Source organism: Suillus discolor (genome assembly GCF_016758755.1).
Source record: "Suillus discolor strain FC423 chromosome Unknown F5147scaffold_22, whole genome shotgun sequence".
Taxonomy (NCBI): domain Eukaryota; kingdom Fungi; phylum Basidiomycota; class Agaricomycetes; order Boletales; family Suillaceae; genus Suillus; species Suillus discolor.
Genome location: NW_024541269.1, coordinates 37551 through 58434, shown reverse-complemented (window position 1 = coordinate 58434; position 20884 = coordinate 37551). Strand labels below are relative to the sequence as shown.

The window sequence follows — 20884 nt, the reverse complement described above, 5'->3', positions numbered from 1 at the left end:
GAATGGTACAATCATGCAACTTCGACCTTCTCATATGCCCATTCTATGACATCAAACCTTGCCCTGACTTCTTTTGGAACACTGGATAACCACTGCTTCCTTGGCGTTATTTGATGGCAAGCTGTGTGAGGATACAAATACCACAGTATATCCGCACTTAGATCAGACTCAATCTGCTTTGAAGATCTGCGAGTGGATCCTATTGTTGAAGGCCGTTGAACAATCCTAAGTGAATTTTCAGCCCAGCGTACCCATTTTGATTTCTTCTTAGTGATCCTACTTTGTCCATCAATGTTCACTACCGCCGATCACCACAATTGAACTCCCGCAGACTGCATGTCCATGGGCTGAGTTAATCCAGTTGACTTTGTGTCACTGTTTCCTTCCTTGCTGACTTCGAGTCACAAGGCCATACACAATGGCAGTCCGTCGTCCGAAACTTCGACGTCATAAGGCAACCAACCACAATTCATCATCTCCGATATGTCAGCCGACTACTAGCATTTGTGAACCTGGGATGGTCAATACATGGAAACGTCCCCGCGAGACCACGGAGCTCAACCTCTATCTTCCGGGTCCACCTCCCATCTTGGTAATGCCAGGACAACAACGCCTAGCACAGCAAAGGTTACCTTGTTCAATATTGATATCTAGGACAGAATTAGAACAGAGGGATGATGGAGCTGTCTTTCCCTTCAGCGACTCCCTACATTTTTCTAATGACCCTGGTCCCCACCATCTCACCAGCTCGCAGAAAAGGGCTAATTAATGGCACAGATGGTCAGAAGATATTATTCTGTGTATGATAGTGCCCTATCTATCATACATCCAGGAGACTTTATCGCTACGCCATGCAGACGTACCAGAAATATGTCATCAGGATGTTGGAGAGTGCGGGACTGGGTGCAAAACTCGCAGTGTGACAGTTGCATGTGTATTTTTTGATGGTATGTTGCTGTCTTTTCTATTCTAACATTGACTTGATGTACATGTCAGCTTTTGAGGAAATTGCCATCATTGTCTGCCCTTGTTTACCCGCCCCACTTCAGCTTCTTTGTCGCAGGCTTTTTCCATGCGCACCCGTGGCACCCTCCCTAGCAGTAGACTTACGGGTTCTCAAGTTCGTCCGCCTTCTCTTTCTTCGTCAGTCCCCCAACCAAACGGCTTGGTGTAATGCATTGGAGACCTTTCTCAATGGAATGAAATACAAGTTGGCGTTGAAGGTCAGTGTTTCCCTTCTCGTGGTTGTATATCCATGCTTAAACTTCCTTCAGAATAGTTTGCGGTGTCGCTTCAGCAATGTGTTTCACTGGTACCGGGTCTTGACTGTATTGACTCAGGAGCACATCTCTATGTTCGTTGCTGGTGTACAGGAAGATGGTGCTCGTAGGAACCAACCTAGTGATTATCTCCGCTCGCGGTGCCCACTCTGTTTTGGAGGGAACGATTGGCAAAATGGAGCGAGAGATTCTTCTCCTATGTGTGTCATTCATTTAATTCTTACGATTTTATTGCATCAGTTAATTATTTCTAGGCCAGATGTTATCGTTTGCATTGATGCATTGAAGGTTCAACGATACAGCGAGGCACGAACAATGCTCCTGACTGTATCTATAATTGTTGTAAGGTCGCGCGTTGCCTAGTCTGCTATACTTGAGACGACAAGTGCGTTCGACCCTAAAGGGGAAGCGAGTGCAGCAAGGATCTAGAGGTATGCGCTGAAAGCGCTACTGGTTGGCCAATGCGAAGCGCGGGAAAGCGCAGGTGCGCGCGAGGCGCGAGAATGCGCGAAGTGCGGGAATGCGTGCGCGTGTATACAGATACGAGAGAGAGTAAGAGTGAGTTTGCTTAAGTGATGATATGATGTAAGACAAGAGAAGAGAGATGCAAGGTGTAAACAAATAGATTTCTACTATGTTCTGCTAGGTAAATAGTGGGTAGTAACCAGTAAGTCCTCTGTCGTTCTGGTGGGAGAGTAAGTTAGTAAGTATGTATGTACTGCTGGCGCTTAAGTATGGCGCCTAAGCGCTGTCATGCGGAGCCGAAGCGCTACCGAGTAAGGTATGTAAAGATATATGTAAGTAAGGGTCCATGATAAAAATAAAGATGGAACGATATGCAAATGTGAGAAATGGAAATATACACACTAGGGAACTTGGTGGACAGTGGATGGATGCTTCTGGATGGCTGGCGCTATAGGGCGCTACAGCGCGGGAAAGCGCGCGCGCATATACATCGTGAAGCGTGGGAAAGGTACGCGCGCATGGCGCGCGTTGCGCGGGAAAGGTACACCTCATATAGAGATAGCTGCAGGTAGCACACAGAGTGATGCTACAAGTTCGTGCCATGTACTCCCCAGTGAAAACTGCCATATTGCACAATGAGAGGCATGAGTCTCTACAGCGTGCTTCACACAAAAATGTTCTGCAAATCCTCGTGGGGCTGCTGGTAGCAATCCTCCCAACTTGACACTGTCTTTCTTTCTACCGACGGACAATGTGAAAGCAATGGAAGATTTCATTGGAAGGTGTTGCAGAGAAAGACGTCAAGCAAGGACCTCAAGGTCGGGGCCAGATGAAGATGGCTGTGAGGAGGGCATGCACATACCAGTATCGGTCTTGAATGGGTGCGGTGACTCCTTCATTGCTGCAGATGAAAAGCAGGAGAAGGCAAGTACTTGTTTCTTTACCGATACTGGCCTCATGGCACTGGTCTGTAGACATGACCGTGTCCTATGGATCGCGAACATGACATCTGCGGGAGAAAAGCAACATTATGCGCTTGCTCTCTTAGACCGGTTATTTAAACATATCCCTACTCTGATGACTATTAGACTTTTATACGACATCAGATGCCAGCTCGAACAGAGCTGTCGCAAGTGGAAATTCATGGATGATTCTATTATATCTCGCATCGCATTTGCTATTGCTGTATTCCATGCTTATGGTCACCAGTGGCCATGTCAGATAATCTATCACCCCAGGAAGTGAGAAGGATTCGGCCTGTCTGATGGTGAAGGATGCGAATGATTGTGGAGTTTCCTCAAGCCTCTCATCCCTTCCTTGTGTGTTTCAGGGGTGTGTATTCTCTATTTTAATCATTCTATTAATCTCACTCCCCCTCAAAGTCTAATCAGCGACTTTTTGTCCTCAATACGCAAATTCGTCACTTAGACTCGAAATCCTTGCAAGGATTTGGACACTGGCTCCATCGGCATTGGATCCACTGTCAAACGAAGAAGAATGATGCACTGGACCGTTTACACGACTTGGAGTTGGACGAGCATATGCTGCGAGCAGAGTGGAAGGCTCAGGTTGATCACCAGACACGACCCGCACCATGTATGTATATGATAACTAAGTTTACCTACTGCTTAACTGAATGTTATGTAGGACAATCTAGAGACAAGGCAGCGGAGGTCATCACTACTATTCTAGCACTGGAGAAGACATTAGAAGCTCAGGAGGCTTCCATACAGGAACTTGAGATGCGGCTACATGGTGTCTGCATCCCTGACATTGGGGAAGTCAATTTGCAGCTTGTAGATGCTCGGTCCTGTCACAAGAGAACTGCTGACACTCTCCAGCATTGTCAAGCTGCACTTGGAATTGAGGAAAAGGTTAACCTGGAGAAGATGAAGAAGGATATATATCTTACGGTTCGCTTGAATGCTCGTGCAGTCAAAACTTGTATTCGCAATCATCTTCGTCAATGAAAGTTTGAATTGGAGAGACTCGAGAGATCGTATAGAGCAACAGTCAACAGTGCATTAATAGTTCGACTTCACTGACGCGTGTCTCACAATTTTCCAGCTGAACATAAGCTTCATGCGAATACCCAGCACTCAATCAAACACTGAGAGCCTGGCATCCTCAAATTAGTATCTACATACAACGGTCTGTGTTCTAAACTATGATCTCTTATACAACAACAGCGAGCACCCCCTTCTGCTGTCCCCCCTCATATCATCCCGCGTGATGGCATTTTTTTGCTTGATGTTGATGATGACATTTGGCAAGACGTTGGGCTTGATGATGACACTTTGAACCCCCCAGCATGGCTATCGGACAACACTGTCAGGAATGGTATCCGGCTGCAACTTGAGGTTGATCGATGCAATGAGGAGGAAGCTCGACTGATGCGGGAGAGGGCTGTTATTCAAGAATGGACGTTAGCAGAGTGGGACAGCATACAAGCTGCCTTGGATAAAGCAGGTGTGTCAGCATGAAATGTTGTTAACGGTATCTAATGACTTCGTAGTGGCCGATCCAGTGATGTCGTTCCACCTTGGGGCTCGTGCAGATGAACTTGTCAATATCTGTGTTATCTGGAAAAAAAGGTTCAGTCTATTCCATGTGCGTGGCCTATGATTGGGAGTTGGGGACCCTCTGATGAAGTTTTGCTTCAAGCTGCTTATAATCAGGTACAATCATCATTTCGGGATGAGGATGATGACGAGACTATGGAAGTAGAGGGAGAGGATGATTGTGAGAGTGACCTGGAGTATGGTGAGATTGATGATGAGGAACTAATGGATGCTATCGAAGAGATCGCATTAGCAGATGAGTATAGGTATGGCGAGAATATGGAGTTCATGGATGACTTGGATGATATTGATGATGACTTTATGCCTTCTTCCCCAATCAAATCGTTACACAAGCAGTGCCACATGTAGATCACACAATTTACTTTTAATGATATATTCCACCTTGCATCATCTGTATTGTACATGTTCTGTTATGCCCGTTTTCTCGTGCCCATTCCCTTGTGTCATGTCGCTACAATATGTTGTAAAGTGTGTTATGTTTTTGTTATCTCATTTCTTGAATATATATTCTCACTAGCCTTTCATTCCTATGAGACATGCTGTGAAGCCTGAATCAATATCAATTGTAAGTATTATTGTCATTTTTGATTGTCTTAGCCCTTCAATAAGATATTCCTGCAGCCTTTGTTTACCTGCTGTTCTCACACTCATTTTCTCATGCCCATCCTCTCACATTTGTTCTTCCCCTTTTCTATATAATATATATAACAAAACTAATGACAACACTGATTCCATCAACTTGAGGTTCTCTTTATCCAATCAATATATTGTTTATTTGGAGTCTTTCCTATATAACATATGGTCTGTCCCACTGACTCTTATGGTCCATCCCACTGATGTTTATGGTCCTTCCTATTTGCACTATTATTCCCTATATAACATGTGGCCCATTCCACCAACTTTTATGGCCTTCCCCATATAACATATGGTCCATCCAATGGACTCGTATGGTCCTCCCTATTCAATACATTGCGTGTTTGTGGACTTCCCTATATATATGGTCTGTCCCACTGACTCTGATGGTCCTCCCTATTCAATACATTGTGTGTTTGTGGACTTCCCTGTATATATGGTCCGTCCCACTGACTCTGATGGTCCTCCCTATATAATGTTTGGACCATCCGCCAGACTCTTATGGTCCTCCCTATTCAATACATTGCATATTTGTGGACTTCCCTGTATATATGGTCCATCCCACTGACACTAATGGTCCTCCCTATATAATGTTTGGACCATCTGACGGACTCTTATGGTCCTCCCTATTCAATATATTATATATTTATGGCCTTCCCTATATGATGTATGGTCTGTCTGACAGACTCTTATGGTCCTCCCTATTCAATACATTATGTGCCTATGATCTTCCCATACAAGTGGTCCATCCCACTAACTCTTAGTATGGTCTTCCCTATATATATGGTCTATTCCACAAATGCTGTAGTCCTCCCTATATAATATCATAATATTGTCTATTTCACTAACTCTTGTGGTTTTTTCCATCAAATGAATTATTTATCTATAGTGCAACCTAACCAAGTTGCTGCTTTGCAAGCATACACCATAAATGTTTATAGCAAGTAGTTCACGCTGAAAGATATTCTTACCATTGGGCAGATGAAAGAGGTACAGACATTCCTCCATGTTTCTGATAACAGCATATGATAATTTAGCAATCATATCTGTGAAGTCCTTATGAGCTCATAATGAGATACCATTCAATTTCCAACCTTTTGTCTTCTACATGCTGAAAAAACCTGGTCATCTTGAAATAGGTTAGGGTGAGCTCTACCAATAATACACTGGTATCAGCTAATTATGTAGTAAAATATTTATTAAAGAAATCATGATTATATACTATATGTAATGCAAAGGTCCATCATAGTAGTGCTATTCACTATAAAAATAGACAGAAAATTGATTCAAAACATTAGAAATATGGACCCCGGACACTCCTATATAATAGGGAATTTTCATTATATATATGGTCTAAATTACTGTGTGGTCCTTTCCATAACATATTCCCAATGGTCTTTGGTCTATGTAAAATATATACTCATTTGGTCCACAAAAGTAATAGGGAAAGACCACCAAACACCGGGGAGACCAGCAGAAAGATACCTCTTAGGTATAAACCTCTATAGGCAACAATCAACCTAAGAGGTGTCCACAATGGGGTGACCAAAGTGCTTTTGATGTCTAAGAACCTTGTTCTCTAGATTTTAAGCGGAATGTGTGTCAGAAATTTCCAGGGACCATTGTAAATCATTGGTATGGTGCATTTCACTTAGAGCCCGCTTACTTTGTGCAATGGGCACCTAACCGCCAAATCGACCCACGAAAAAATACTACTATTAGCCAAAAAAAAAGAAATATTAACATGAATTATCCTTATTCCTGTCGCCTCCAAGTTGCAATGGGTATCAAAGACAAGTGCAAAGCAGCTGCAAGGTTATTGGCTATGAAAGCCCAAGTCGAAAATCTGGCACTCAATGACGTTGAAATTAAATCCTGGGCACAACAGAAGCTCAAATCCAGGTCAGGACATTCAGTTCTTGCAAGTACAAGTCCCACAGACATATTCTAGACACTGTAGCACATGCTCTCAATACTGTATAACACTTCTGGTACATATCCACCAATTTGGACCTCTCAAAAATTTACAACTCCCTCAGTTTTCAAGTAAATGAAAATCGCTTCAGAGGAAATGTTTGTACTGTCAAAAGGAGTGTTTCTACTGAAGGAATAAGTCAGGTCTTTTTTTTTGACAGATGTAGAAATTTTGCACAAAGTAAGCAGGCTCTAAGTGAAATGCACCATAGACATTTTAAGGACCGTTTTTCACACAGGCCATTTTAATGTATTTATTTAAATTATGTATGATTATATTTTAAGACCTTAGAATGGATGCCACCCACCGCTTTCCTGCGCTTCGCATCAGCTGACAAGTGGCACCTTCTGTGTCCATTTCTAGACCTTTGCTGCACTAGCTTCCCCTTTAGGGTCAAATGCACTTGTCCCGCAAGTATAGCAGACTGGGCAGTGTACGACCTACTGTTGGAGTATGATGCGAGCGCTAACGTTACAGATCTTCCACTCTTTGTAATATGCAGTGCCCAGTACTTACAAATACTTATGTTCATTATGCGGTGTAGGAACTGATTCCTGGCTAGGCTTGCAGAGACAGTTCTTACCTTAGTGTTATGTTTGCACTTTTGTAGCTTACATAAAAAAGTTACCTTTTCACCAGTACCAGTATGAGTCTGAGTCCTCAGTAGTTTTTCATGACATTTCCTCTCCTCTGAGCCTTGAGCCTGGTCCAGAAACCCTTTAGGGTCGAATAGCAGCTAGGTTCTGCAAGACCCAACACATTGTTCTGAATCACAATCAGAATTGTTGTACCCACAGTGGACCAGTTACTTTCTATTAGCGAAGTTATAGTATAGATACAAGTAGTATACAAGATGTAAAGGACAGTGAAAAATACTCTACTCGCAATGTAATCCCACACCTACAACATAAAGATATCAGTTTGGAGCCTATAGCACCACTCTGAGTTGTAAACCTACACCACCCTTGCTTGCATGATATTGGAAGGATTGTTGTATAGTTTTGGAATGAAACTCATGTTGGGTGAAGTGAAAACAAGTTGACCATTGTAGGCGAGAGAATATGCATCAGTAGCTGTGATAGCACCTATATCCAACATTAGAGAATAACAGGACAATCACTACTGTAGAAAGGTGAAGCTAATAGACGAGTCTCAGCGTTAATGAAAGAACCGCTATGCATTGACAGTACCTAATAAATAAGTCTAAAGACAAATAATTGTAAGAGACAATGAGCATGCAGACAAACACAATACATACCTCAGTGTTAATGAAAGAACTGCTGAGGTGTAAACAACCGTAGACAATGATATGATATAGTATGTCCGTGACAATAACAAGCGAAAACAAACATTGACGAGTTTACTCTCAACAACTACAGACACTTACAGTCACCCTCACGTAAGAATGGCTTGAATTCATGAGGTATTGTCAGTAGTGCTGCCATGGTCCAGTTCGGTCTGGTTTGGAGGGTCCTAGATGAGAACCAAGAACCAGACCATTGGTTTGGTTCTACAAAATGCCTGAACCCAGAACTGGACCATAGAGAACCATTCTCTATGGTCCAGTTTGGTTTTTTTGGGGTCCGAACCCAAACTGAACCAAAAAAAATAGAGCACACAAAAAAAACATTGACAAGGAAAGCAGCAGCGAAGGATGGCGTTCATGAGCATGGGTCAAGGATGGCAGTGAGCAGCAGTGGGAGATAGCAATGAGCAGCAGTATGAGATTGAGCATCAGTCCCTGAGTCAGAGAGGTAGTGGGAGGGTACTCCAGATTCTCAGCAACACTATCAACAAAACAATGAATTAATCCAAAAATGGTAACAGACACCCATATATACGCAAGCTCACAAACCAATGACTTATTCCCTATAATCTTCTGCAAATAAGCCAGTGTCCCAGCATCAACCACGAGCCCCACATTGACTTCCTATATGCAGCAAGCAGCCTGCATCAGACAAATAAGCGAACAGCCATGTGACTAATGAGCCTTGATGGAGAACTTGGCATCTGATGCTGTGTACCAGACGTCACATATGGAGATGAGGTCTATCCCAAGACTGATTACAAGCCCATGTGTTGCTGCTATCACAGGGATTGGGCACTGCTCAGATGCTGCTACTGCATGTTGGATGTCGAGGATGTTGGCGCTGTGGAGACAACAATCTTGCTGGGTGGCAAGAAAAGGTTGGGTCAAGCTAATGCCTAGCTGCTATGTCTAAACAGACACGTTCAACCCTAAAGGGAATTGCTACTAGAATGATGATGGATATGTGTGACCCGAGGGTGCGTTAAGCACAGGAAAATAGCGGACAAGGTATGCATGAGGTGCGGGAATGTATCCAAGGCTATCCGAAGCGTGGGAACGCGTGGCCCAATGTGCGGAAAGCGTGGGAAAGTGCGGACAAGGTATAGGGAGGTTAAGGAACAAGGTTCAGAGAGAGTGAGGGCAAAGGTATATTGCGAGGTAAGGAAAGTCTAGGTATAGAGAGATATAAGGAACCTAATAGGGGCTAAAAAGCGCACACTACAAGGGACTACTCCGAAGGTAAACCTATAGGGTGAGGTATACAGTACGAGGGAAGTGTAGTGAGGAAATAGTCCCAGTATAGGTAATTTATACTATCTAGACTCTCACCTGGAGAAGGAAGGGATAGGAAATATAGGAAATATGTAAGGACATATAATAAGGCTGCAACACATTTTACAAGCCTTGAGGTAAGGAAATTCACATAGCAATGGGGTTTGGATGGACTATGGATAGATGAGGGACCTTCCTAATGCATTTCCAAGGTATCCGAAGCACGGGAATGCACATCCAATGTGGCTGATGTGCAGGGAAAGTGCGGGTTCAGCTTTGCACAGGGGTTACTTGATGTATGAGGGTCGGATAAGGATAGGGAAACTGATGGTGTTCTATACTCCTTGACATCAATATGAAAATAGGCTCTTTCCTGCCCAGTGCAGGTCCGAGTGTCACAGTGCAGATGAGGAGTGCATGGCGGGCAGGGTCTGTGGTGTTGTTGGAACTGAGGTTTATGAGTCCTTGGACTGATGGAGATTAGTTGGTAGTCATTGAGGTAGGTTGGGAGTGGGCAGCACACCTTGTTCATCTCATCGACGACTTTCATTCTCCCATTCCTCTTCTCCTTTCTCTTTTCCCCGGCGTCTTCCTTGCTCCTTCACCAAAGTGTCATCTGCATTTGTCTTAGCCATGCCAGCAAATGCTGGTGTGTGCTGGGCACATGCACTAGACACTGGTTGTTGCTGGAATGGGGTAGTGGTTGCAGCAGGCGGTGGTGCTGGTGGTGGTGGCACAGTTGATGCTGGTGGCGATGTGGGCAGGAGATTCACACTGAACCAGATGCTCCATGCCCTTGATGTGGATTCACCATTCACCATAAGCAAATGCTAAAACTGCGACATATTTAAACAAATGTCAGTGTGTGAGAGAAACAAAATTTTGATTAGTTAGTACATACCTTCAAAAAGGCTAAAGGCAGAGGAGTGGAATGCAAATCCCGAAGTTCGGTGTAGCACTCGGATAGGCATTGGGCTCATATCATGCCAATCTCATAGGAATCCCACATACATACTCCTCAACACTCTTCTTACCTTCCGAGAGTTCTGCGCATTCGTCTGAGTCGTCCGAAGGTCATCCATCCAATTCTGAGGCCTGTATACTCTTCCGATCCTCTGTACCATGTCCCATCTGTGTCCATTTGACTTCGCTGGTGTGTTTTTCACTTGGTTATCTGTTATTGATTATGTCTTAGGGGCACATATGTTGTCGGCCCGTCAAAACCATTGGTTATACATATAATCTGCCTCGCTAGCTACTCGCACTTCACTTCACTTTCCCTGCTATGAGTCATAGTCAGTAGAGTCACTTTCAGATGGTCGTACTTCATGCAATCGATCTTTGTTCATTCGGAATGATTGTTTGGCCTGACCGCTGCCATTTTGCATCTTGCTGTCTCTAAGTTCTTTTGATAGACTTTGCCTAGTTATACTTTGCAAGTCTTATACTTTGATATACCCGCTGTTGTAGAGATACAACAATTGCTGAACACTACACAAAGTCAGTGTTTAGCAATATATAAAGTGTTGTGGTCGTGCACAGCCTAGTCTGCTATACTTGCAAGACAAGTGCGTTCAATCCGAGGGGTTAGCTATTTGGAATGGTCTGTAGTTAGTGAAACGATAAATGGTCAAAAGTCCGAGCGCGATGTAGAGACTTGTGCCTCTCATTGTGCAATATCGCAGTTTTCACTAGGGAGTACATGGCACGAACATGTAGCATCACTCTGTATGCTATCCACAGCTATTCCTACATGAGGCGCAGCTTTCCCGTGCATCGCGCAATGTGCGCGCAACTTCCCGCGCTTCACGATGTATATGCGTGCGAGCTTTCCCGCGCTTGAGCGCCCTATAGCGCCAGCCATCTGGAAGCATCCATCCACTGTCCACCAAGTTCCCTAGTGCGTATATTTCCATTTCTCACATTTGCATATTGTTCCATCTTTATTTTTATCATGGACCCTTACTTACATATATCCTTACATACCTGACTCGGTAGCGCTTCGGCTCCGCATGACAGCGCTTAGGCGCCATACTTAAGCGCCAGCAGTACATACTTACTTACTCACTTACTCTCCCACCAGAACGACAGAGGACTTACTGGTTACTACCCACTATTCACCTAGCAGAACATAGTAGAAATCTATTTGTTTACACCTCGCATCTCCCTTCTCTTGTCTTACATCATATCATCACTTAAGCAAACTCTCTCTTACTCTCTCTCATATCTGTATACACGCGCACGCTTTCCCATGCTTCACGCCATACACGTGCGCATTCCCGCGCCTCGCGCGCACCTGCGCTTTCCCGCGCTTCGCATTGGCCAACCAGTAGCGCTTTCAGCACATACCTCTAGATCCTTGCTGCACTCGCTTCCCCTTTAGGGTCGAACGCACTTGTCGTCTCAAGTATAGCAGACTAGGCAACGCACGACCTTACAACAATTATAGATACAGTCAGGAGCATTGTTCGTGCCTCGCTGTTTCGTTGAACCTTCACCGGCTTTTATGTCAGAAATGAACCACATTATGTCAGCACAATCCCGACTGCTCACCACACTTCATGTGACCACAGTGGATCTGCTCCACATCCGATTTAGCGTGTTTCGCCCACGATCACGTGACTTTCCTTGTCGAAAATTCGCTAAGTCCATCCACCCCTATGTACACTGACTGGGGACAGTCAGAAGCTAAAGTTCCTATGAGATGTAGAGACTAACATCTCTGTGGCCTCGTAGAGGTCTAATTCTCCAATGTCCTTATCACCTCCCAAACACAGCACGACCCGTATCTCATTTCTGCACACTTGGCGCTTCATCGGCCGCTCGCGCGCACAGGTGTTTCGGTTGCTCGCGTCAGCGCACGCACCTTCGTTTCCGTTGCTTGTCCTCTGTCCATCCATTCCATGTCCGTTTGGTTCGTCGGTGCGTATTCCTATCTTATTCTCATGTATTCTGACATATCTCCGGCACTTGCGCATAATATTCCGTATGTTTCGTCACGGACCCTTATTACATATCATCATGTACTCGCTTCGCTTTCCAGCTCGCTTTAGCGCTTAACGCTACTTAGAATATATATATACCTTGCCTCTATGTAGAATGGGGATCATCTTTCTGCCCACACAAATGTTGGACTCTAAGTCTAAAATCTCCGTCGTATCCGCCGACCGACACTAAGTGCTAAAAGCCGACACGAGCGGCAGTTCTCATACTCATATATACAAACATCGTCTTACTTGTCTCCCGACTCACTTAAGAGTCGCTGCGCTCCACCACCCGCACGCGCGCTTCGCTCACACTCAGCGTGTGCCATTGCACTCGTCGCTCAGTAGCGCTTCGTAGCGCTTCCGCTCATTGCGCTTCGCTCATCATCACGCACCTCACCAGGCTTATCCGACAGCCTGGTTCAGTGATTCCCTCCACTATTATATATAGAGGAACCTTCTCAGTAGCAATCCCCTTGGGCTGACATTAGATTCACGCACAGAGGACCATCTGAGTATATTCATACCACCCCACTTCTTACCATTCTACATTCCTCACCTACAGTGGGAATGGCGATAGCAAACGTTGGGAAAGCAAGCAGTATGTGGATATATGATAATGATGGGTATTTCGGATAGAAAGAGCGGTAATATTCGCAATGTCAACTAAGAACTACGAAATATCGGGTTTGACCACTAAGTATCGGGGAATGGCTCCCTACTACTTGGATCATGAAAATACTCTTAGTCAGTCCAATATATATATAAGTACGTAGAAATCTGGAACCCTATAGGCGAAAGTAGCAGCCGACGATTTCGGGTCCGAAGTACATGTAAACTAACATGAGGCGCTGCAGATGATGGGAAAACATGTAATAGCACTTGCTATGACATGAGTAATGTGTGAAATAATCAACTATGCACCTAGTGGGGCTAGCAAGACGGGACAGGACACAAATAGGACAAGTGCATGGGAAAATATCGGGTCCGATGCGGCCGAAATGTCGGGTCCGCTGGTCAAAGTGTTGGGTTTGTGTTGGGTTGTGCGGGTTACATCGGAAAGTGACGGGCATTGAACATGTATCGGGAAATCAGTGAATATGAGCCTAGCGTGAGCTTGAGTGCTACACCGTACTTCTCTCGGAACACTTGCTGTTCATTGGAAGCTCTTCGGACGCTTCGTGCAACTTCGGACACATTCTCGGAACATCAAGTACAGCCTTGGTAGCTTTTCCCTCTCTCATCTTCGATCTTAACAAGATATCCCTTGCATTAAATCAAGGAGCATTTCTATAGGCAGTCTCTTTGGGACGAACATTATACTCGCACATTGAGTTCAAAGATAATAACATTTGTAGCACCTACACAGAGTCAACTCTTTACATCGGTTGACATTGAGGTAAGTGGTGTCAAAGTCAGAGTTGAGAAGGGTTCGGAACGGTTTGGCAAGGCTGAACCAAAATAGAATGGTTTGGCAGGACCTAGAACTGAGAACAATTTCCGGTTCAGTTTGGGCTAACACCAGAACTGTGGACCAAACCATCCAGAACCGGACCAAAAGTCCAGTTCGAACCATGGTTATGAACTAGACCACAGCAGCACTAATTATCAGAGGCATTATAAGAGGGACTATGAATGATGGAATGGTAACTATCTGATGAGAGTGAGTGGTGGCTTGATGAAATGACAAGGGCATAAGTTAGTACAAGTAAATAGGAATATGAAAGCAATGAGACATATACAAAATTGAGTTTCCTTGTGGATGTGTTGGATGGCACACAATATGAAGTCACTGCTAGAAGAATACAGTGAGAGTGTAGATCCGATGACACACAGTAATGAAAATTACTCACAAGCGTGAAAGTAGACTCAAAGTAGGTGGAAGGTGTATGCAGGCAGGAGGGAATGTTATCCAGTACTCTAACCAAAGTTAGAGTAGTGAGTACTATGCACAGTAACATGAAGTCACTGGAATAGTATTTTCTACCATGAAGGCAGAATATTTGGCACCGATGATGGGAGGAGAAGGAGGAGTTAGACCGAGAGAGGTTAGGATTGAGAAAGAGAAAGAGAAAGAGAAAGAGAAAGAGAAAGAGAAAGAGAAAGAGAAAGAGAAAGAGAAGAGAAAGAGAAAGAGAAAGAGAAAGAGAAAGAGAAAGAGAAAGAGAAAGAGAAAGAGAAAGAGAAAGAGAAAGAGAAAGAGAAAGAGAAAGAGAAAGAGAAAGAGAAAGAAGAGTAGAGTAGAAAGTGGGAAAAGAGAGTAGGTGCAAAGTGTGATTACACCCTGGGATAACCCAAATAGGTTTGTGACAAAAGTGAGACAAAGTGACAACAAACATTCGCAAGGCTACATTACCTTCCTCCTCTCCATTCTAGTAAGTACTGATCTGCAACTGTTCTGAAGCTGCCTTCATGGTAGCTAACATCACCTGGTGACTTCATGTCATCAGGTCGTCCATCATACAGTCTGACTTCATGTTAGCACTGTTACTACTCAATCTGGCACCATCTTCTGATCTCTTCAATCTGTCACTGCCCTACCATCTCAACTCCCTTCAACTCTTTCAACACCGTCTCTTGGAGCTCCTGTATTCATGGTAGCTGATTTCATTGGGTGCATTTGCGGATGCTATCTGATAGCTAAGTCATTCTATTTCTTTTTATCTGCTTTGACTCGACTTATGCTAGTGTCCCAGCATTTCCTAGCACAAGCATTGATTGGTGTGTCAAAGGTGAAAGGTTACGGACACATTCTACATACAGGTATGTAGAACCCTTCTCAATTTCCTGGGTACTCTATATGCTACTCCATCCACCAGACCAAAGTCAAACAGATGATGCACTATCTGTTCACTCTTCCTTCCTACATTAATGGCATTCCTCAGACAGGTATGTAAAACCCTTCTTCATTTCTAGAACATCTCTTAATTTTCTGGGTACTCTACACATTACTCCAGCCACCAAACCAAATTCAAATGGATGATGTGCCGTCCTTTCACACTCTTTCCTCCTATATCAATGTTACTCATTATTGCGGTCCCTACTGATGACCTGGCTCTATTGGGTTAGTCCAGTCTGCAGTTTCTGTTATTGGTTCTTCATTAATTAGTGTCCACTCACAGCAGCATACATCAATGGTCTTGCCCATTCCAAATGCAGTCCATGTGTAAAGTTTGCCATCTGGAAGTCACCATTAGTATGGCAGTCTTCTGGCAAAGTTTGTTCATCGTCCAGCTGACGGTTTTATTCACATCTTGCCTGATATTCTGTAGGTGCCCTGCTCCCACCTTTAAAAAGCAGGTGTGCTTAAATCTCTTGCTATCAACTTTCTGTCACTTAAAGTCACACACAGCAGTTTTTTGCTTCTTGTCTTTGGAGTTTTCTTAAAAAGCTAGGTAGGTTGGAATTTCTGCATTACAATTTTCTATTGTTCTAACTTACTCTCACATTAGTTTTACTTGCATTCACCACTTGTGAGACTTTGTGTCTTCTTGGCCACTGAAAAGGACTTTGTGTTCTTCATACACACTCCTTGCTGTTGACATTCATGTCCATAGTTCTCTCTGCCTTGGGTTAAGAATTCGTCTCTATCATGCCTCCCAAAAAGTCTTCTTCCATCCAAAAGTGCACTAAACAGCGGATGGAACCTGCACTCATTGATTTTGTGATGCAAACCTGCAGTGGTTTGCCCATTAACCCATACACTATATGTATATTCTTCAATTCAATTTTATGGATTGTAGATATTGATATTTATTGTCTTGGATAGAACAAGATTAACACAGTAGCTATTCCTCACTTTTTGTCTATTTGCTGATGCTGATCATCATACCCCAGTCACTGCCACCCACCAAAAAAATCAAACCTACCCCCTTGGCAAAGGGGAACACGTTTATGGACTTCAATGACTACAGCACCCTCCTTGCCCAGCACTTGAAATCCTCCACTACCACCACAGATCTGTGCACTGATACTGAGTCTCAGACCCAAGGTATGGGTGGCAATTCTACAAACCAAGTAACTACTTGTTGACATGATTGTTACAAAGACCACCCCAGGATTAATGACCCTGTCACAGAAGATGAGGGTGATAGTGAAGAAGAAGCAGATGCTCACAAAGGCAATGTGAAAACAACAATATTGCTGGGTGGAGTTGAGTCAAGCTAATGCCTAGCTGCTATGTCTAGCTGCTATGTCTAAACAGACATGTTCGACCCTAAAGGGAATTGCTACTAGAACAATGATGGATATGTGTGACCTGAGGGTGCATTAAGCACAGGTAAATAGTGGACAGGTAATGCGCAAGGTGTAGGAATGTATCTGAGGCTATCCAAAGTGTAGGAATGTGCAGTCGAAGGTGCGGAAAGCACAGGAATGTGCAGACAAGGTATAGGGAGGTCAAGGAATGAGGTTCAGAGAGCGTGAGGGCAAAGGTATATTGTGAGGTAAGGAAAGTCTAGGTATAGAGAGATATAAGAAACCTAATAGGGGCTAAAAAGCGCACACTACAAGGGACTGCTTCGAAGGTAAACCTATAGGGAGAGGTATCCAGTATGAGGGAAGTGTAGTAAGTAGTCTTAAGTAATAGTCAACTTATACTGTCTAGACTCTCACTTGGAGAAGGAAGGGATAGGAAATATATAAGGCTGCAACACATTTTACAAGCCTTGAGGTAAGGAAATTCACATAGCAATGGGGTTTGGATGGACTATGGATAGACAAGGGACCTTCCTAATGCATTTCCGAGGTATCCAAAGCACGGGAATGCGCGTCCGATGCGGCCGATGTGCAGGAAAGTGCGGGTTCAGCTTCGCACAGGGGTTTCTTGTTGTATGAGGGATAGATAGGGATAGGAAAACTGATAGCACTCTATACTCCTTGACACCAATATGAAAATAGGCTCTTTCCTGCCCAGTGCGGGTCCAAGCGTCACAGTGATCCTGTAGATGATCCCAAGACTTGTAGGGAGCTAGACACGGAGTAAGGTCTCAGCGGATGGTAGAGAAACGCTAATATTAGTTATGTACCTAGACATGGAGTAAGGTCTAGATGACACGTTAACAAGACTGAATACGAGTGACAGGACATATACACACCTCAGCAGACAGTAGAGAAACGCTGAGGTGAACTGCGTATGAAGGAGGGATTAAGTACCAAGTATCAAGAAGTCCGAGATGGAAAGAAGCAGAAGTCTGAGATGGAGAGAAGCTATGGACAGCATGAGGTGTCGAAGGTGGCAAGAATCGATAAGGATCAAAAAGGAAAAAGGAAAACCTGCAAAGGTACCCGGAGGTTAATCCTCTGCGGCTCGTACCGTGTGGACACTCTCTCTTATCGCCAACAAGACTTGTGGTAGGCAGTACTGTATCTTCTCAATTATTTGGATTCACATTTTTTTCGTCTCCCAGAATTGTTACCCCCCTTGGATACTTCAGAGGATGATGGCTCTTCCTCAGATGGTACCCCTTCCTCAGATAACAACTACCCAAACTAAATTGACTAGCAAGGGAACAGGCCAAACACTGTGCAAAATGCCTTGCAAAGCTTGATATTTCTCCTTCTGAAGAGGAGTCTGATGAAGACAAATATCAAGATGAAGAAACCAAGGAAGAAGAAGCTGAGGAAGAATACAAAGAAGTACCTGTGCCTTCATTGAAGGCAAAGTTATCCAAGAAGCGTGCATTCTCCAAGACTCTCTCCTCAAAATCTACAGCAATGAAGACTTCCTTGACTACTACAGTACTCCAGGCTGCCATACATATGACAACGAAGTCACTCGAGAAGAGTGCAGAATCTAGCGCTCTACCAAAAAGCTCCACAGCAATGGAGACTGACTCACCCGCTCCCCAAGTTGATTTATTTGATGATGTTGGTGAAGACCTTGCTGTTACTCCTAGACCTGGGTAGCTGTGCCAGGAAGGCATAGATGATGCACAGAAGCTTGGATGCAAGACACTTGAGGCTGCCAAGGCAATTGGAGACAAGTATGGAAAATCTGCACATACAATACTCATTGAGGCTGGGTTATCTGTGAAGCACTCCAGGGCTGAGACCTCATGGAACATGCACCAAGGATGATACAAGGGTAAATATCCTCAAGAAAAAGATGAACATAAGTTTTTCTTTACACTTAGGTGCCAGTAATAACACATATACCCTGGTAGTAGTGATTGGAAAAAGAGACAACATGATCACTACTATGCCATCCAAGATGATGACCCACTGTGGGATGACATACAAGCGCACTATGAGTTCTACTTAGGTGGAGCCAATAACAATCAGTCGTGTGCCAGCATTGTTATTTCTACAAGGGATACACTTGCTAAGTGTGTAAGTATTGTCACAATACTCATTTTTATTGTGGCTTATTGTCTCAAAGTTTGCAACTTATTCTCATCTAGAAGGCATTGAGGTTATTGGCTGTGTCTTCAATATGATGAGGTGGCCCACCAGGCCTCTGGTTTTATTGCAGGCTCATCCACCTTTATGGATATTATCAATTAACACCAAGTGGACACTCGCCTCGCTTTAGATTGGATTGTTACTGCAGCAAAGTAGGTAACTTGGAACTACCCTAAGTTTAATCTTACTATGTATCCAGGGCAAAAAACTACCAGCTAGCACTGCCACAGTTTGGTGAGGCTTATGATATTTTGTTTTTGAAATCTGGTGAAGCCCCACAGGACCGTTACTGACGTATCTGGCCAGTCATGGTGCTTGAGAAACTAGGTAAGGTTGATCTAATTCCCTGTCCATGTCTCAACTTAATGTCAATGAAACAGAACAATTTGGCTATAAAACAAAGTCTGTCCAGTGGTGGAAACTACTTGATGTTGCATACCAGAACAAGTTTCAATTCAAACTCTGGCCTGATGAAGTTCATCTGGTTGGCCCAGACTTCAACTACCAGACCCTTAGCACTCAACACCTGAAGCTACTTGTCATGTCTTACATCAAGTGCAGAGCTAAGCAATATACAATGCCAAACTGAAGACAGAAGCTGAGAATCTACTTGAACTTCAGTGCAAGCAGGGATGCAGTGATAAGACTCTTGACAATATCATTGATGAGTTGGATGTCACTGTGTCCAAAATTGATATTGTTCCTTGGCTGAAAGGTCCTTATTGCCATGTTTATCTTCATGTCTAATATTGTTGCTCTATATCACATTGAGCAATGTGAAAAACATGACCCTAAAATGTTTGATATTCCTTTAGTCACCAGCACTTCCCATGTCATACTCCGGAAACTAGCAGACTCTGAGAAATTCAAGCATTGTGTCCCGAAAGCGCTGCTTCAATAGTACAGGGAAGCAATGTCAACCATCAGTGGTTTCAATGTCAGTGTCCCTTCTGAAGAAAGACAGTGTGAAGTTACTGCTCATAATCGTCAGTCTCAATGACAGACTCACTGTGCTACTCATGGCTTTTCTGTTCATGATGACCACTATAGTGATGATGATCTAGCGCGTCCAGGATGCCACCAAGTGGGACTTCAGCTGCAGATGATGCAGCATCATAAGCAACCACATGTAGAAGATTACGGTAAGTCTATGAATCACTTGTAGATACTCTTCTAATTGAATGTCCAGCGGATGAACAATTTGAATCTGAGGCTGATAGCTTGATTTTAACAGACTCTCATATTAGGAAGAAGTCAAAGGTAAGCTGAAAACCAACACATTCTATCATTATTTTATTCAAATTGGTTTGCAGGTTATATATTATCATGATGCTGCTGTGCACATTGAATTGCCATCCCAGCACTTCATTCCTGCTCATCTTCGACCATGACCTCGACCTCATGCACATACCCCTGACTACGAGCCACCTCAATGCTGCTGGCATAATGAGGTATGGCAGATGTCTTCATATCATGTTCAAGCTTATGGGCATAATGTTGCCCATTCTCGCCATGATTTTTCAGCTGCAGGCCCTTCGAGAGTGGCTGCAAGAGGATGTGAGAGATCTGATTATGGCTGGAACACTCCATCTCCTGGTTATCATGGCAATCTATATGATCATGATTTTGATTACTGTGACTAATGTTTCATATACTTTGAACTATTTTCATATATATCTGTGTATGATAGCTTGAATATATGTCTTTTTCATGGTTTCAAACTATGCTGTATAATATTCACCAGATAAGACCAATATCTTGGAGTTTGGTTGTATGTAGATTAGGCTCATCATGGGTATCTCACATAACAAATCAAAAATGATGAACTATTCCAGCTGACATATATTGAGTAGTTGGGCCATCCCAGGGATTAATTAATGGTAGGCGGGCTATCTTTAGTAGTATGTAAGGAACAAATATATATATAGTGGGTCAGCCCAGTATCTATGTAATGTATGGTGGGCCAACCCAGGGCATGCATC

At 43.7% G+C, this 20884-nt stretch overlaps 4 protein-coding genes across 4 annotated transcripts; 3 read left to right on the top strand and 1 right to left on the bottom strand.

Annotated features, from left to right (window-relative positions):
* Positions 1-802: 802 nt before the first annotated feature.
* On the top strand, positions 803-4675 carry F5147DRAFT_745332 (uncharacterized protein; the record flags this gene model as incomplete). The annotated part of the gene is made up of 12 exons (XM_041439743.1): positions 803-947; positions 997-1223; positions 1275-1482; positions 2404-2631; positions 2653-2986; positions 3038-3077; positions 3128-3345; positions 3403-3707; positions 3861-3902; positions 3939-4214; positions 4261-4310; positions 4340-4675. The coding sequence occupies 12 exons, from the start codon at positions 803-805 to the stop codon at positions 4673-4675; spliced, it is 2409 nt and encodes an 802-aa protein (XP_041293699.1).
* A 2619-nt stretch (positions 4676-7294) lies between these two features.
* F5147DRAFT_652024 (uncharacterized protein) lies at positions 7295-8606 on the bottom strand (the record flags this gene model as incomplete). Its single annotated transcript, XM_041433586.1, has 7 exons — positions 7295-7337; positions 7452-7518; positions 7551-7671; positions 7731-7835; positions 7899-8020; positions 8323-8529; positions 8555-8606. 7 exons carry the CDS (start codon positions 8604-8606, stop codon positions 7295-7297), a joined length of 717 nt encoding a protein of 238 aa, XP_041293698.1.
* Positions 8607-14488: 5882 nt separating this feature from the next.
* Positions 14489-16667, top strand: F5147DRAFT_652023 (uncharacterized protein; the record flags this gene model as incomplete). Its single annotated transcript, XM_041433585.1, has 7 exons — positions 14489-14760; positions 14803-14875; positions 15197-15263; positions 15386-15389; positions 15773-15800; positions 16338-16491; positions 16549-16667. 7 exons carry the CDS (start codon positions 14489-14491, stop codon positions 16665-16667), a joined length of 717 nt encoding a protein of 238 aa, XP_041293697.1.
* A 967-nt stretch (positions 16668-17634) lies between these two features.
* Positions 17635-20293, top strand: F5147DRAFT_652022 (uncharacterized protein; the record flags this gene model as incomplete). The annotated part of the gene is made up of 12 exons (XM_041433584.1): positions 17635-17782; positions 17909-17959; positions 18004-18386; positions 18408-18523; positions 18668-18830; positions 19033-19058; positions 19102-19136; positions 19209-19229; positions 19283-19457; positions 19953-20044; positions 20092-20162; positions 20216-20293. The coding sequence occupies 12 exons, from the start codon at positions 17635-17637 to the stop codon at positions 20291-20293; spliced, it is 1359 nt and encodes a 452-aa protein (XP_041293696.1).
* Between the last annotated feature and the right edge of the window lie 591 nt (positions 20294-20884).